Consider the following 17,066-nt stretch of genomic DNA (forward strand, 5'->3'; position numbering starts at 1 on the left):
GACACCACTGGCTGTTGAGCCACTCTTGCATTGGGCGCATGCGCAGGCGCGCGTGAGGTACCAAATAAATACATGATGCCATCATCCCTAGCAAGCGCATTGCTTTGCGTACCGTTACCTCTTGGCCTGCTACATAATGGGGAATTTGAAACAGCATGTTTTGGACCCTCTCGTTGGAGGGGAATACGAGGCCGTCCCTTGTTCGAATTAGAGCCCCTAGGAATTGTTTGGTTTGGCTGGGGTCTAAGCTGGACTTCTTTTCGTTGATGGAGAAGCCCAGTCGGGACAAAAGGTCTACGGTCTTTTGGGTATTGGAGAAGCATGTTTCGTAAGAATCCCCTGTTATGAGCCAGTCGTCGAGGTAAGGGTATACCGGGATGGATAATCTGCGCAGGTGGGCCGCTGCCACTGCCAGTACTTTCGTGAATACCCTTGGTGCAGATGCTATCCCGAAGGGTAGTACTCTGAACTGGTAGTGTTTGTCCTCTATTTTGAACCTGAGGTATTTTCTGTGCGATGTCAACATTAAAATATGACATGTCCAGTGTTGTCATGTAATCCCCTTGTGATAACAGTGGGATTACCTCCTGTAAGGTCACCATACGAAACTTTTGGGGTTTGACAAATATGTTCGCTGGGCGCAGATCTAATACAGGGCGCATGGTTAAGTCCTTTTTGGGTACAAGGAAGTACACTGAATAAATACCTTCTGTTACCTGTGATAGGGGGACGGGCTCTATAGCTTTTTTCTTCAGTAGTTCTTCCACCTCTTGAAGAAGAATGGAGAGGTGTTGCGGTGTCATGCGCCGGTTCCGTGGGGGTTTGTACTTCGGGGAACCGTTGAACTCGATGCAGTATCCGTGGGCTATGGTGGATAATACCCAACGGTCTGACGTGATTCCCTCCCATGCTGAAAGGAACGATGTTAGCCGGCCCCCGACCGGTGATGCATGGGAGGGGACCCGAATTTCCGGGTCATTTGCTGGTATTGGGCGTGGAACCTCTGGGGCTGGAGCCACGACCTCTTCCTTTGCCACGGCGTTGGCCTCTTTGACTGAACTGGGTGTTACCCTGGTTGGTGGGCCAGTTGGAGCCAGAGTAATATTGTTGTTGTTGGTTCTGCTGCTGTCTTTGGCCACGAAAGGAGCGTTTATTACCATAGCCTCGCCTGTTAGGGGGCCTAGAAATTTGATCAAGAGTCTTGATGGTATCAAACTCTTTTTTAGCATGTTCTAGGGCCTCATCTACTGCTTTCCCAAACAGATGCGTCTGTTCAATGGGTTTATTTATGAGGGAGGCTTGGGTTTCGGGCTTAAAACCTGAATTGCGTAGCCAAACGTGGCGCTTGAGAAGTATTCCCTGCACTAGGGAGCGGCCAGCCGTCTCAGCGGCATCTAGGGAGTTCTTAACGATGCCCTGGTTTACCAGTGTGCCCTCTGATATTATAGCTAGCAGGCGAGAACGCAGAGGTTCAGGTGCTTCCTCTGCTTCGCTGCGCAGCTTGTTCCACTGTGCATCTGCATAGCTAGCTAAAAGTGAGTTGTTATTAGCAATTCTAGTAGAGAAGGCGGCGGAGGTCGTGATTCTCTTCCCCAGTGCGTAGAGTTTTTTGCCTTCTTTGTCTGGAGGTGCTTCACTAGTGGATAGTGGCACCCCTGCTCTTTTTCTTGTGTTGGTAACCACAAGGGAGTCCGGAATAGAGTGTCCTCTGATGTATAAAGGGTCAGAGGATGAAGGGCTGAAGAGCTTTTCTATTCTAGGGTTGACCCCTCTTACTAAAGCTGGGTTAGTAAGGGAAGGAGAAATTCTTCTTTTAATAGAAGCCAGGAGTGGAATAGATTGGCTAACAGGGGCTTTTTCTTTGATGACTTTTTCTACAAAGTCAATGTCTGGAAGAGTTTCCCCTGTATCAATCTCAAAATGCGCTGCTGCCTTGCGCAATAGTGCATTGAGGGAAGGTTGGTCATCTATGGGAGAGGAGTTCCCATGTGAATCCTTGAGAGGAGAAGGGAGAAAGGCATCAGGGTCTGAATGTACTGATGGGGATTGCCAAGGCTGCACTGACGGTGAATGCCAGGGCTGCGAGGTAGCTGTATCCTCTTCAAACCCTGTAGGAGTGGTGTAAGGATCTTCTTCGAACCCCTCTTCCTCAAGTTCTACCTCTTCTTCTCCACCCAAACACTCCTCATCTTGTTGGAGGTATAGCTCCTCCTCAGTGAGGTCAACCAGCCTAGGAATCTTGACTCTAGGGTCATCCTGTGGCCATTCTCTTTGTCTTTTGTGAGTGGGTGGGTCTTGGTTTCCTAGAAACCTTTCCATTTTCTCCATGCAAGAATGGAGTCTTTCAAGGGTCTCATGGGGTACCCCTGAATAGTCTAGAGGGGGGAAATTAGTGTTTTCGCCTTCGAATCGTTTCGAACGCTCCCACAACGTCAACGAGAGGTTCCCGTCTCCTTCTGAAAAGCCTTCAGGTAGTTCGGAAGCGTCCTTTGGAGAAAGGGGCAGTTCCTGGCTACTTTTGTGTTTTTTCGACGCGGTATTCGACGTTTGTTTCGTCGTCCGCGTACGTTCGTCTTCGGCGACAATTCTCGCTAGGCTCTCGGCCACGATTTTGTCCGTCGAGGGCTTTGGTGTCGACGTTGTGTGCGTTGCGCGTTGTACCTCGACGGTCGCTCTATGGAGCGTTGCGTCGGATGTTTTTGGGGTAGCGCCCGTGTTAGATGGAAGCCCAATCGCTGGTCGCGGCTGCGTTTGCGGGTGGGGCTTGTGACCTTTACGGTCTGCGGTAGACGCCGGAGTGCCCTGCGTCCCCTTCGGCGCTGATGGATCCTTCGTTCTCGACGAAGAAGAGCCGTGGGTAATGTGTTTAGCCTTATGGGGATTGTGTGCGTCCTTGTCGCCGGGGTGTTCATCCCCATAAGCAGGGCGTGAGCCGAGCCCGTCGGGGCCGGGGACGGACGACGAGGAGCGGGAGCGCTCCTTCTGGGGGTTCATGACTTCCGTAACGGACGTCGAGTTATCGCACTCCTCGTCACTTTCAGTAACAGCGGCAGCGGGTGAGGAAACTGACTTCGACATCGCGTAGTCCGCCCACCTCTTAACCCTACGTTCTTTAAGAGTCCTGGGTTTTAAGAGCTTGCAGGCTGCGCAGCTGTTCTCTATGTGATCGAGGGGTAAGCAACGATTACAGAGCTTGTGCTTATCTTTCCAAGTATATTTGCCCCTGCAGCGTGGGCAAAACTTAAATGGTGTCCTCTCCATAGCTGAGGCAATAATAGCTGGCGATAACAACCCCAAGGGAAAGAAAAGGGAGAAAGAAAGACATTCTCAAAGAGAAGAGACAAAGTTCTAACCCCCACTCTCCCTACTGTAAGTTGGCCGTCGAGGCCAGGCCACGTGTTCGGCAGCGCCGAAGGATCTCCTCCGCTCTTCCTCTCCGTCGAAAATAGTTCGGCGGAGAAACAGCTTCACAGCTAACGTCGAGGGGGAGGGATCGTTACCAGTATATTAAGTTATGACAAAAGGACCGAGGTCCGTGGTAAGTATAGCAATGTCTCTCTAGGAGCTCCGCGAAAGGCGACCAGAAACTGGGCGGAAAAAAACAATCTGAGGGACCTCGACGCGTGAGGGATTGTGGGTACAACGCACGTCACTATAGGGATAGTGTTACAGACACGCCTTGTCGACGTCCCCTTTTCGACTACGAAAAACAAAATGCAATACTCCGCAGTGACCACTGGATGTCGGACCTATGCACAGCATGTGATTCTAAGCAGATTAACAAACATCAGAAAGATATTTTAACCCTTTGAATGCCTCAGGGTGTTTTTTTTTCTATAAATACAACTTATTTTGCGCGGAGGACATAATTATACATTTTAAATTGGGGCAAGTAGAGGCCCTTTTGTTTGTTCTCTCCCTACACCCACCCGCTCACAAGCCCCAGGGACTGCAAACAAAATGTCCCCTCACCCCAAACCCCTGGTAGTAAGGGCTGGGTCGCAGTCAAAGGGTTAAAGTTTAAAGACATAAAGGTATGCTCCAATACACGAGAAAACACAAGCGTCCCCCAGCAGGATATATACATATTATGTCAGTGAGACAGACGACATGTGTTTCTTGCTCTTATGGCACTTTCTGAAGGCTTCAAACAGGAAAAACGAATTTCATGGCAATTCCGGTACACGCCCACTCATTCGCAACTAGTTGGGTAAGCTTGTACCTCAGGCCAGATAAGAAAATAGTATCTCGAAAAAGAGATGCTGTCACTTTAAGAACATTGGAATGGGGCCGGTACACGTGAGCATTCCTCCCAACCTCAGGAGCCTCCCCCACCTGTGCATCACCAATGTTACCTCCCAGGTCCAAACATTTTTTTCACCGTGGAGGTGATCATACAGTATATGCTTAGAGGGGACAACTGGGACGGCACTGTGAAGGAAGAACAACAAGGACTAAGAGTAATAGAATCACCATTAAGGTAATTTTCCTTATTTTGGCGACCTGCTTTTCATACTGCCGAAATGATTGGGTACAAGACCATGTATAGACAACTACTGGGTGGCAGAGACAGAACATGCTCAGCCAGAGGAATCCAAGTGATTTAACCGAATTACAAATGATCGAGAATGAAATGACCGAAAACAAAGTGTTCGAATGACCAAAAGTTCGAACACTTTGTTTTCAGTCATTTCAGGCCCGATAATTTGGAAAAACACACATTCTCAAACACAAACACACACACACACAAAACACACTCATAACAACCCCCCACCCACACCCTCAGCACACCCCCACCCACACCACCAACATAAACAAACCCCACTTCCCTTCTCTTCACGCTGGGTTCCTGCAGCGCTGGTTCCCTTTCACGTCTGTCAAAGGGAACCAGCGCTGCAGGGTCCTTTTTTTTAACACGGAAGGCTGCGGGGGTGTCCCCCACAGCTCCCGCTCACTATACCATAAAGTTAAGTATAGTGAGCGGTGGAATGCGGGGGACACCCCCGCAGCCCCCGTTTTTTTTTCTCCCAATGCTACCACCAAAGGATCGAACTTTTGGTGTTCGATCCCTTGGTGGTAGCATTTTTAGAACATTTGGTCGTTTCGACCATTTTTTTTCGGTCAAATCGACCGAAACCCAGCCAGAGTTTGTGCTAAGAGCATTCATGAGACCTGCCGGGCAAAGGAAGCATCCTTCTTGAAAGACGCAACCAAAAAGTAATGTTTAACCATGCATGCAGTGTGGCCCATGTGGTTGCCCTCCAGATTTCTGCAATGGGAACAATGTTTCTGGAAGGCCTCTGGTGCTGCCTTAACTCTGGTGGAATGAGTGTGAAGCCTTTGAGGTTAGATGAATACGCTTTCGAAATGCAGGATAGATACATCTAGCAATGGCAGCCTTGACCACCTTTCTTCTAGGGGAAGAAATCACCATAAATTATAGAAAGATGGTTTGAAAAAAAGGTACCCCTTTGCAGAGGTTCACTTTGCAAGTATAACTAAGGAGTGAACTCTGGATCGGCTTTGTGATGGAGATCATCATGGACTGAAGATCTGATAGCTGGTTCCAAATGGACAGGAAGTGCATCTGAAGATCCTGCATGGGAGAGGACACTACATTCCTCAAGAAGTGCTCAGAACCACTCCAATAAACAGACTTTGAGAAGGGTAGAGGCAGAACCTCCTTATATTGGTTTAAAACCACAAGTTGTGTAGCTTGATGTAGCCCAGAGAGAGGCTGCCGAGGGGGCACTGACTCACGAACTGTCCAGGTAGGTGTGTATTTTTTTTAAGACTCAGATGAGCTGCCACAACTGACGGCACCTTTCGGAAGAATCTCGAAGCCACATTTAGTCAGAAAGAAACTTTAGAACCCCATTCCTCCCATCCCTCCTCCCAAGGTTAACAGGAGGAAGCACAAATGCTCCTTTTTGATTGCAACATGAAAGTAGGCATCTTGAAGATCCATTGATGTCAGCCAATCCCCCCACCTGGAGGACCACTAGAATCTGAGCCTGAGTCGTCAAGTGAAAGGTTTCCAAAGGAAATAATTTGTTGAGTTCTGAGAGGTCTAGAATATATCGGACGCCTCCAGTTTTCTTTACCACAGTCCAGTGACCAGAACTGAAGCCGAGATCCCGCTCATGTACTGGTACCACCTCTATGGCACTTACGAGGAGAACATTTTGAACACCTCAGACAATCACTGCCTCAGAAGACAACCTAAACAGACCACTGTTTGCTTTTGTAATACCACTTCCAATCTTAGAAGCCAACACAAATCCACTGAGAAGAGTGGAGATACTCTGCTGGGGAGGACCGAGTTCAGATGCATAAAAAGCAAACAAGCACTTGCATTAGGGAGTCGTGTTCACCAAGCAGGTCAAGTCCAGGAAGTTTGAACCTGGGAAAGATAAGTCAGGGGATGGGAGGTCCTCGGCCGAGAGGACGTGGCGAACAAAGGAAGAAAGCAGTGCAGGAGCCGGCAGAAAGCTGACTCGTGTGGCAAGTATTGCCAGGTGGTGGCGTGACCTCGAGGAGGTGGACCGTGTGGTTCAACAATGATGCAGAGACCATCGAGCAGAATACTGCGCACAGTGCGAAGCAGAGAAGGAACAGAAGGCACTGGAAGTGTTTATGGACACAGCATGATCCTGACCCCCCAGGAAGAACCAGTGATGTCAATACGACAAGCTAGAGGTAACGGGATCAGCAGGCGACCGGGGAGGGGCCACAGGCAGACTCTAAACTGCAGAGTATCATGAAAGTCGAGAAATTCATCATATTGGCCTCATTAATCCTGACAGCAGCAAAGAGTATGATGAATACAAAGGGACTCATCTTACTTGTCCCAGTAAAGGTGAAAGCAGCAGAGTATATAACAAATACAGAGGGACTTCTCAAACTAGTCCCAGTGATTACAAAAGCAATAAAGATAGTGAGGAAAATCGATATTGATGCAAAAGAAATCGAGAGGAGTAGAGGACAAGCCTCCGAGTAGGGAAATAAGGAACTTTAAATAAGTAAATATAGGGGATACCCGAGAGAAGGTGGAAGAGTTCCCTTGAGGAATTAGAAGAACTAAGTAACTACGTCACAATGAACTATCTCAAGATAGACTTAAGGCTGAGAAGGCCTTTTCAGGAGAAGGGAGTCATTCTCCTCGAACCCCATTTTGTTTTGTTAGTTGATACAACCCTTAGTGGTAGGATCAGCGTAGGGTAGATTTGGGACAGAGGACGGACTACCTCACTGACAACGAGCACCCTAGTTAGATTTTGGTTGGCTAGGGAGAACATTTTTGGTACGGATAGAGGCCTTTTGTCCATTTTAATTTAATCACAGGTAGAAATGTCACCTCTTTGTCCGCCTACTCCTTCTGACCTACCACAATGCATGTAGAGGAATCATCCGCCCAAGAAATCTTATCAGTAAGATCATTGTTGACCTACATTTGTTGTAAATCCACTTCCTTCCCTTCAAAAAGAAAAATTCTTATGAGTTCCCGAAGGGGGAAAAGTAAAAAAAAAAAAAAAAAAAAAAAAAGTATGAAATATTTGTATCATTCTGGCACAATATCTTTCCGTGAGATACCCAGGCTTTAGAGTCTTTGTCCAAGATCACAGAAGAGTTCTAAATAGCCTCTTTAACTTTGCTCAGGGCTGCAGAAACCACCACAGACTGCGCTAGAAGATCCATCAAACAAGAAAGGGTTCTTCTTTAGGTATTTTGTATTCGATATCCATGACTTAGAAATGATGGGCTCTGAGTGGGCTTTGAGCAATTTATAATTGCCTGGTCCCTAATAGAATTCTCCATTGCCAATAAAGGCTTATCCGACACTTGCATAGTGTTAGACATTACAAATGTGAAACAAAGAGGGAATATACATTTTACACACATCCTCAAATATATCATGATCATGGCCTTCAATTCTCAGAATCCTAGGGGGAGAAGTCACTTCTTAATGCACTTCAACATGTCCACAAGTAGGAGTTTCAGCCCAAGTGGGAACTAGACACAAACCTTTGCCAGTAAGTTTGGAAGTCAAAACCTCTGGAAATTGGTCTGACATGATATACTGTAGGACTAGATTAGCAACTGATTCAACTATGTCCAAGGAAGGCACTGAAGGTCCAGGAGCAGATACCTCCCCCATAAAAACCATATAGTTAGCTAAAGTTGAAAATTCAGCTCTGGGCAAAGAAGGGGTGACTGAAGTGTTGACCATGTTATGGTGCTTGTTTAAGACAACAGGTCTTGGCAATTAACGTTTCTGTAAAAAACTCGGTTTTGGCTACTGTGAAGTTGAGGGTAAATCCTCCTCTCATGAACACAGAGGGATAGGGGAGGTTTACTCCCTTACTGGGGTACAGGAAAGCCACAGAGATTGCACCATTAAATAATTAGAAACATTAAATGAGTCAACCTCCATTTCAGACATATGAATGGGCTCCTAAGAAGACAAACTCCAACCCTATGACTTGGAAGAAGGCAAGTGCATGGGTTTTGTGCATCCTTGCGTTTGTAAGAAGATGGTGCTTCAGACGGTACCAAACTAGGAGCTGGATGAGGCCAATGGTCTTTCCTCTTGTGATGGGAACGCCCCAAAGAGGAGGTGGACTTGAATTACTTATTACTCTTCCGTACTGAAGTATTGGTCCTGGGTACCTTTGGTGCTAGCTTAGCACTGAGGGAGATGAACTCAATCTCTGAAAAAACAGTGATGAGCCTCACTTTATTATTGTTATTTTATTGCTATTATTGCAATCTAAGCGCATGAGCAGCGGAGCACTAATGTGATGTTGCCAGGATTGGGATTGCCATCTTATACAGTAGTGCAGTACTGTTGGTGAAGGGAGGAGAGATGGTTAAAGGAGTTACCATTCCTGGAGTGACTTACCTGTTTAGGGACAATGCCAAGGTAGAACTAGGCGTGGGCGAAATCGGCCACTTTCACGCAACTGAAAAATTGGTGAAAACTGCAAAATTCGCCTGCTCTGTCAATTTTGCCCCATGAGTGAAATTGGACGTTTTGGGCCTTTTCACCCCCCCCCCCCCCACCCTATTTCATTTTTCTGTCGTTTCTTTTTTCAAGGGCCAAAAAAAGGTGAACGCTAAATAAATGAAATTGAAAAAAAATGAAATTTTAGATGTTCTCCCACCAGAACATTATTTTTCCCCCCTAAAATTTCATTTTTAATAGCTGAAAAAACATTTCCCCCCAAATAAATGCAACATTTCAGCAACAAGCCAATGTCCAAGGAAAGAATGTCAATAAAAGTGGTGCAATGGGAAACAAATATCCCACCAGCGAAACTGAATTGGTGGCACAATTCAAAAATGTAATTCGCTGGCAGTATTTTCACCCACTCTTAGGTAGGAGCACTCCTCTACCGTAACCTTTTGACCATATGTGATGTGAAAATGTCATATGGTACCGCAGGCCAAGTCTTGCAACTTGGTGCTTTCCCCTCCCCATCAAGAGGCACTTGCAAATGCGCACGCCAGCGGTGAACTCCTGAACCCGGAGAAGAAGGTACCTTGGAAACTGAGGAGAGAACCTTACACCGGTACCGAAATGAGATGCCCACTCCGAGTCCGCATGTCTTCCTGCTAGGATACAAAGTCTTCCATCCCTCCACAAAGTCCACAGTGGCATGTGGTGCCGGACCCTTCCAGCATGTAGACTAAACTGGTTCTCAGCGATCTGGGTTTAATTCCAGCACAGAACTTACAGGAACTTACCAAGTGGAAGCTCCCGAAATTTTGGGCAGGTTTCGTGAGGTTCAGGAAGCTAGAAGTGGTTACTGCATCCTGTTATGTCCCGCATTGTGTCACAGATCGGGTGACGCAGCTGGCCTCTGCCATGGCGGCTCCATGACCGCCACAGAAGACATAAACCACAACTCCCAGCAGAAAAGGCACGTAGGATGCCAGAATATCCTAAGAGAAGCAAGACACAGAAGTAAAACGCAGCAATCGCCTCTATTCACCCCTTCTCAAAGCTCCTGTTTCAAAGCCCGTGAGCAGCGCTTTTTCTCTGCTTCGAGAGACTTCTAGGTTTTTGTTTCTTCTGGAACCAGATTCTGCCTCTTCATGACTCAGTTTGGCTCAGGTATTTCTTTCTTCTGGTGCTTCAGGCTTCTGGACATCGAACTGCTGTATAGATGTGCATCCTTGCTACTCCTCCTGGTTTTAGCATATTGATTCTCCTGCTTGATCTGACTGGCTTCTGACCGTGTATAAAAGCGGGAAGTTTTCACCCGGGTTTCTCTTGTTGGTTGCCTTTTCTGCCTCATTCATTAGTTGTGCGCCCTCGTGCTGTTTGGGGTATGTCCAATCAGACTGATTTCTTTATCCATATTCTGGGAACGGGTCACCTGGTTTCTGGACATTAGCCCATCTCCCTGCAACCATTCCCTAGACATCGCTTCCATGAACATCTCAGGTACGGTGACTGAAGGGCAAGAAGGAGAGAGATTGAATTAGGGTTCCAATGTTAGCCATTCCCTATACTAAAAACAGTGTTCTCTTGCAGTTCTGAGAGCCTTCAGGGATTCCTCCACCTTTCCACCATATTCCTACCCGCAGACGAACAATTTGGTCCGCGTGGTGCAACATGGAGGAATGTCTGTTGGCACGGGTCCCTGATGCCCAAGATAAGAACACCTATGCACCGCTTCAACCCTGTCATTAGTGGCATGCGCAGAGAGGGAGGCTAATGTTTGATACATACGATCAAAATGGAAAAATATGCCCCTCTAGGAGTGCACAGGGTAAGCCCACGTCCAACTAGCAGGCTCGAAAAACAGGAACTGGAAAGGGACAGTTGGTGATGCATAGGTAGGGGCAGGGCCTGCCAAGTTCAAGAATGCTCACGCATACCGGCCTCATTGCAAAGTGACAGAATCATCTTTTGGAGAAGTGTTTTTCCTGCCCAGCCTGCATCCCAAGCAGTTGGGAAGGAGTAAGAGCAGGACACCAGAGAAACGTGCATCACTGATTTAGTGCATAAGTTTATTAAAATAATTGAATAAAACATAGACACCTTCTTTATTGAAAAAGATACTACAATGAACATATAACAAATCATATTTGATAGTGGCCTTAAACAGAATATAAAGGGGAAACTGTGCAGTACATTGACATTTGGTTGAGTTATTTAATTAAAACTCTGTCTCTTGGCCATGTGAGCAGGCACCACATATAAAATCATTTTGCTGCTTCTTACAGATTTCTATACTGAGTGAATTCGACATCTGCTTTTCTGACACAATCAATACTGAACATGGATTCCATCTGACAGAAGTGCGGCATCACAGAAATAAAGGTAAGTTGTCCCTTTTAAAAAAAAAATCTCTCTCTCTCTCTCTCTCTCTCTCTCTCTCTCTCTCTCTCTCTCTCTCTCTCTCTCTCTCTCTCTCTCTCTCTCTCTCTCTCTCTCTCTCTCTCTCTCTCTCTCTCTCTCTCTCTCTCTCTCTCTCTCTTCTCTCTCTCTCTCTCTCTCTCTCTCTCTCTCTCTCTCTCTCTCTCTCTCTCTCTCTCTCTCTCTCTCTCTCTCTCTCTCTCTCTCTCTCTCTCTCTCTCTCTCTCTCTCTCTCTCTCTCTCTCTCTCTCTCTCTCTCTCTCTCTCTCTCTCTCTCTCTCTCTCTCTCTCTCTCTCTCTCTCTCTCTCTCTCTCTCTCTCTCTCTCTCTCTCTCTCTCTCTCTCTCTCTCTCTCTCTCTCTCTCTCTCCCCCCCGACCCCCGTGAATAACAGTGCCACTAGTGCTCTTGTTAATGGCCCTGCGCGGGCCGTTACTGACAGTCGGCTCACCTCATTAGAGCATTTGAATGTTGATGTTCCACTGAAGACAGTGCAGCAATGTCAGGAATGAGGGTGGCCACGTCAGAGCTGTGTGGAGGAAAAAACTCCAGCTCTGACGTGGGACTACATTACCCAGCAGGCTTATGCTAGGTCGTAGGGCACACGTGGTGAATAAGGGCCACGTCCCTAAACCGGTTCTTGTGAATAGTACTAAAGCGTAGTTACGAATCACGACGTAGGAAGCGTGTGTTCCATGCTACATTAGCGCTGCTGCTTGCCAGGGTCGCAGAAGTGAATGCAAGGCGCGAAGGAAGGCCTTGCAGCCTCTATTCCCGAGCCAGGGTGCGGCAGTGAAATCAAACGGGTTTACTGGGCTTCGAAGTCGCGTCTCTCATCTGCCTTACATCTACGACCTCTGGGCTCGCACGCTGGTCCAGAGGCATCAGGTAAGTGCTTCACGAATCGGGATTAGTGTGATGTATCATGGGTGAAGAAAAGACTGACTACAGTGTTGTTTTGTTTCCGTTTTCACAGGATGAACAATGCCATTTTATGGACTGGTGCAGAACGAACCCAGGCAAATATGCCATGAAGAATAGGAGTTGTGCCCAGAGTATCAGAGTGTAGTATGCCATTTAAATAGTACAAAGTCCATGCATGTTTAATGGTGTTAGGCACGCCATGCGTTGTGACAAGAGTGTTAGCGTGTACTATGCTGTTTGAATAGTTAAAGGTCAAGACATGTGGTGCTAAAACTGATAGCAGGTTCCTTTAGGAGAGTTTGTAAGGTGAATATGCTGGAGTGGCATTTAGCATCTAGGGTGGTATATATCGTGTAGATAGGTGAGAAGGTCTTTAGGGCTAAAGTGAGTGTGTTTCCTTCCCTACAACCCCCATTCCTATCCATTGCCTTTCCCTAAACCTCTTTCCAGTGTTGGAGCTATTGGAGTAATGGAGGTGGCGGTCATACAAGTTGCAGAGGTGGGGCAGCGTGTAGCAGAAGGTTGGCTTGGAGAAGGATCGCTTTGAGGTTCATTAGAGCAAATCTCCTCATTCAGTACGTGTTACTAGAAATGATAGAAACAGCCAATAGAGAGCCAAGTTGGAAAGGAGCCCAGAATAGGATACCAGAGCAGCATCTACAGAATAGCATAAAAAATGGGCAGAAGACAATTTACTGTCCCAGTGAAAGGGGTTACAAGACAGAAGGGTTGGATGGAATAGGGCATGGGTAAGTAGCTGAGACCTGAGGATCTCTACCATATATATCTGTGCATTGGTAACAGAGCATGTGCATGGTCATTCGTATACTGTCACCAGGCTAAAATTATTCTTATGTTCCAAAAATGATGGTATAATGAAAGAATTTCCTTTTTTCATGAATAGTTACGTTTTACAAAAAAGACAAACTTTCACCTGACAACTCACACCCACATAGAAAGAGAACAGTGAGCATGAGAGAAACTGAGTGGTAGATCGCAATTGATTTGACAGGTACAGCTAGTTTCAAATACATAATTTAAATGTTTGGCCCCCTGGCCACTGGGGTAGGTTTAGCAAATTCCATATATGTTGAACTATAACAGCAAACAGGGTTCTTCATGTGGGGAAGATATTCTGACAATATAAACAAACCGATTCCCTCCCGGCCACCAAATATTAGGATTTCTGACCTCCACAGTGAAAGATATATGGTTGGGTACACCACGGCTTTCAGTGAACTACTCAGGTACTGCCCACAAGCAGATGGCTCTAAGCATCTATAAACATTTTTTGTTATTAAAGATTGTCTAATGTTCCGAGTATTGAATATTAATCACGGTAATACAGCTATACTTAAGGAGAAAGAAACCTACTGCATTCAATTAAAACAGTGTTATTTTAAGCAGTGACTAAACTGTAAATGCTTAGCAGTCTTCATCATTCACAGATATTTTTTCTAATCTACAATCTTTTCTGTTAAAGTTAGGAAAACGCTACAATTCATCATACACAGAAATCGAATTTATAAACATCAGTTTCATCTACATGAGTCTATACTAACTAGCAAGTCACTGGAAGAGGCAGCTGTGAAAATAAAACTCATTGGAAAACCAAAAAAACCAAAAAATCAAATCGATTCAAGATAAATTAAAGAAAATCTGAAGCCAACACATATGCAGAGCAGCTTCCCCGCAGAGTTAAGGAAAGTAAATGTGTATTTCATAAAGGATATCATATCCAAATCGCAGCTTGTCATCTAGTTTCAGGGTGATGTATGTCTGCTCTGGAATCCTTACATCATTCACAAACGTCTTGGCGGGGAAAAAGTGGGATATGCAGAAATTATTTAATTACAGAAATGATGTATTGATGCACAGCATTAAGGAAAAAACATACAACGATCAATCCACTACAAAGTACTGGTGTATTACAAAAGTATACTGCATTGCTTAAAATCATATTGTGGAAAGTAGGCTCAAGTCAACTAACTTCATTACAAGCATATTTCTTGAGTACATGCATTCAAGAACTCCTTGTGATCTACATCCCTTTAAATGGAAACTCAGTCTCAAAGTAAATAAGATTAGAAATTAACACCTGTTTTAATTCTTAAGACAAGAAAATAAAAAACAAAAAGGTTGTCAATTTGCCATCTCTCTGGTTGCCAAATTCTTTTTTTGACTCCTTCATAGATGTGCTTCCTCAAATCAGTTTTGGCAATACACGTTTCTAATTAATAAATGCTAACATATCAGAACACAACCACAATTGTTCAAAAGAAAAAAGAAAAAAAAGTTTCCCTGTCAAAATCTGCCCTTTCAGCAGGATCATCTAGGCCTATAGTATGAAACAAAAGGAAGCTACTGTGGGGATGCACATTTCTACCACAAAAGCCACATGAGCTGTTAAAATACAGACCAAAGTACACAAATGATCTGGCTAGAATGAGCCCTGTTGACTCGAGTAATCAAAACTACTGCATGCATAACTAAAGCTTGCTACACCCACCTGGAATCATACATTTACTTGACTTGGGCCCCACAAAGAAGCTTATCTCTAATGTGCATAATGTGGAATGGAGAGCAAGCTCGGCCAAAACACCCAATTGGAAGCCAGGAAGAAAAAAATGCAAATGTGTGCTAGCTCTGAAGAACGTGAAAGATAATTAACCTTTTTATTTTGAGTTCCTCTCTAAACTAGCGTGGCAAAGAGATAAAAGTATGTGAATGAAGGACAATCAGTCACACTATGAAAATTAGCCACATTAATTCACAATAAGACACAGTAGGCATCAGACACTAAAATTGGGACAGCTGGCAATCAAAGAATGGAGTTTTGTAGATCCTCACCCCATTCAAGCTGCCCAAGTCCTTCACTAAGTGTTCATCAGAAGAGGTATCATAGTTCACCACTGCATGCTGCTTATCAACACTTCGAGACTGAAAAACAAAATAATTATTTACATATAAAAACAAAATATTTTGGATGAAAAACAAAAGACGCAGTCACCTTTGTTGAAGTTAAGCGATTTTTTACGTCATTGTGCTAAATTGTTCTTCATCATAATATAGACAATTTGGTGTATAAAAATGCAGCACCCAAATGCCCCCTCAGGGAAAGTAAACAATTTGAAGAGAGATGGTGTATGAATCCAGTTGTTCTGTTTATGCTATGAGGCTTGGGCCAATTAAAAAACAGCAAACTTGGAACAGCTATTCATGGCTCTTGCTAAATGATATAGATGTCACTTAAAGATTCATGGCCTTCTTTTCAATTCATGCTCAAATTAATAATACTGCTAGTCCAATTACAAAAAAGGCCTATCCCTTTACTACAACACAATCCGCAATGTCGGGCACTAGGGATGTTCTAAAAACAAAAGGCCCAAGCAGCAGGTAAAATGTATTTTTAAGAAAAAATGGGGGATATAGGGGTGCACAGACAGGTTAAATCAAATTTAGAAAATAGAGATATTGTAAAGAAGTGTATCAACAAGTGATAGTGTAGAAAAGTTACATAGTCTTATGGTGCAATTGGGCTAATGTCACAAGGCCACTTGGGACAGAAAAACAGCACAAATCCAAAGCAGTGTATTACTACACGGCACGCCCAGCTGCACTCAGTAGGGACATAAAATCCCTCTATTTTCAATTAAATTCACTTAGCTATTGGATGCCTAAAAGGCATATATTCTGTGGTGTGTAGACACCACTTGATAGTTTATAATTTCCAAACGCAAATGTAATTACTGCTTTACACAGTGTTAGGTAAACGATAATTTGTAAAGTGATAAAGAAAATGTAACAATCAGAACCCAAACATAGCAGTTAGCTTGTGGACTTTAATCTTCAAGATCCAACAAGTCATACCAGAATAAAAATAATGCTAGTACAGTTAGTGTTCTCTAATGTACAGAAAACGGACACTCATAAATATACAATGTAACATAACTTGAAGCAAACAAAGGTGTTGATAAACAGCATCTCTTATAGAGCGACCCTGATGTAAATCTGTATGACAGTTACAGTACACAATGCTCCAAATGCATAGATTCAATTGTTTCACATGTACAAATGAAATCTCATATTAAGATGTTGCAAATAAGGCCGACGCGTTTCGGTTCAAAGAACCATCTTCAGGGGATAGATTTCATTTTTCAATTTCCATATTCATAATCACAAGGTAGTAAACACAGTCTCTGTAAGGTAGTAAAGAGAAAAGAGAAAGGATTTCTTAGGTAAACCTCTATAGTAAATGTACAGTCTATTTAAAAAAAGTGTAGAGAAGGTCAAAAACACTAACCTTGCTGAAAAAAGAGCCGGGCACAGAAAGAGAATCCAAACATACACAACGAGTGGCTGAAAGACACAGGCTGCTAAGGTATCTAAAAAGTAAAATCAGAATGACCAATCGTAAAGTAACGAATCAAAAAATACCGCTCCAAATAAGAAGTAAACACTGTAAAATAGATAAGCATGAAAATCACCTCAAAGAAAAGGAATTTATAAAACCAGTACCCGAGGTAAGCTCAAAGATGCTAACCCCATTAAATCGTGGAAAAAGGAACCAAAGGTCTGTGATAAAGTTTAGCAACCACCAGGGTAGCATGCATTACAGGCGAGTTTAAAAGCAAAATGCACAAAGAGCCTAAAAGAAACGAAAGCGGGCGAGCAGATGTGACAGAGCATCACCAACGAGTGGGTAAATCAGGGCGGTCCTGCATCCAGGAGCAGGAAGCATGAACCGGGAGGTTCAGAAAATAAAGTCTCTAATA

General features: G+C 44.5%; 1 protein-coding gene across 8 annotated transcripts in view; it reads right to left on the minus strand.

Annotated features, from left to right (window-relative positions):
• Nucleotides 1-17,066, minus strand: part of CEP170 (centrosomal protein 170) — a 1,733,932-nt gene that overhangs the window by 1,304,262 nt on the left and 412,604 nt on the right. For all 8 annotated transcript variants that reach the window (XM_069607948.1, XM_069607946.1, XM_069607950.1 and 5 more), the window contains exons 3-4: nucleotides 15,142-15,231; nucleotides 14,022-14,103 (exon numbers count right to left, since the gene is read on the minus strand). In XM_069607948.1, coding sequence (XP_069464049.1) covers nucleotides 14,022-14,103; nucleotides 15,142-15,231 — 172 coding nt within the window. The remainder of the gene's footprint in view (nucleotides 1-14,021; nucleotides 14,104-15,141; nucleotides 15,232-17,066) is intronic.

This window comes from Ambystoma mexicanum, chromosome 4q (genome assembly GCF_040938575.1).
Source record: "Ambystoma mexicanum isolate Mex_15411 chromosome 4q, UKY_AmexF1_1, whole genome shotgun sequence".
Classification (NCBI taxonomy): Eukaryota; Metazoa; Chordata; class Amphibia; order Caudata; family Ambystomatidae; genus Ambystoma; species Ambystoma mexicanum.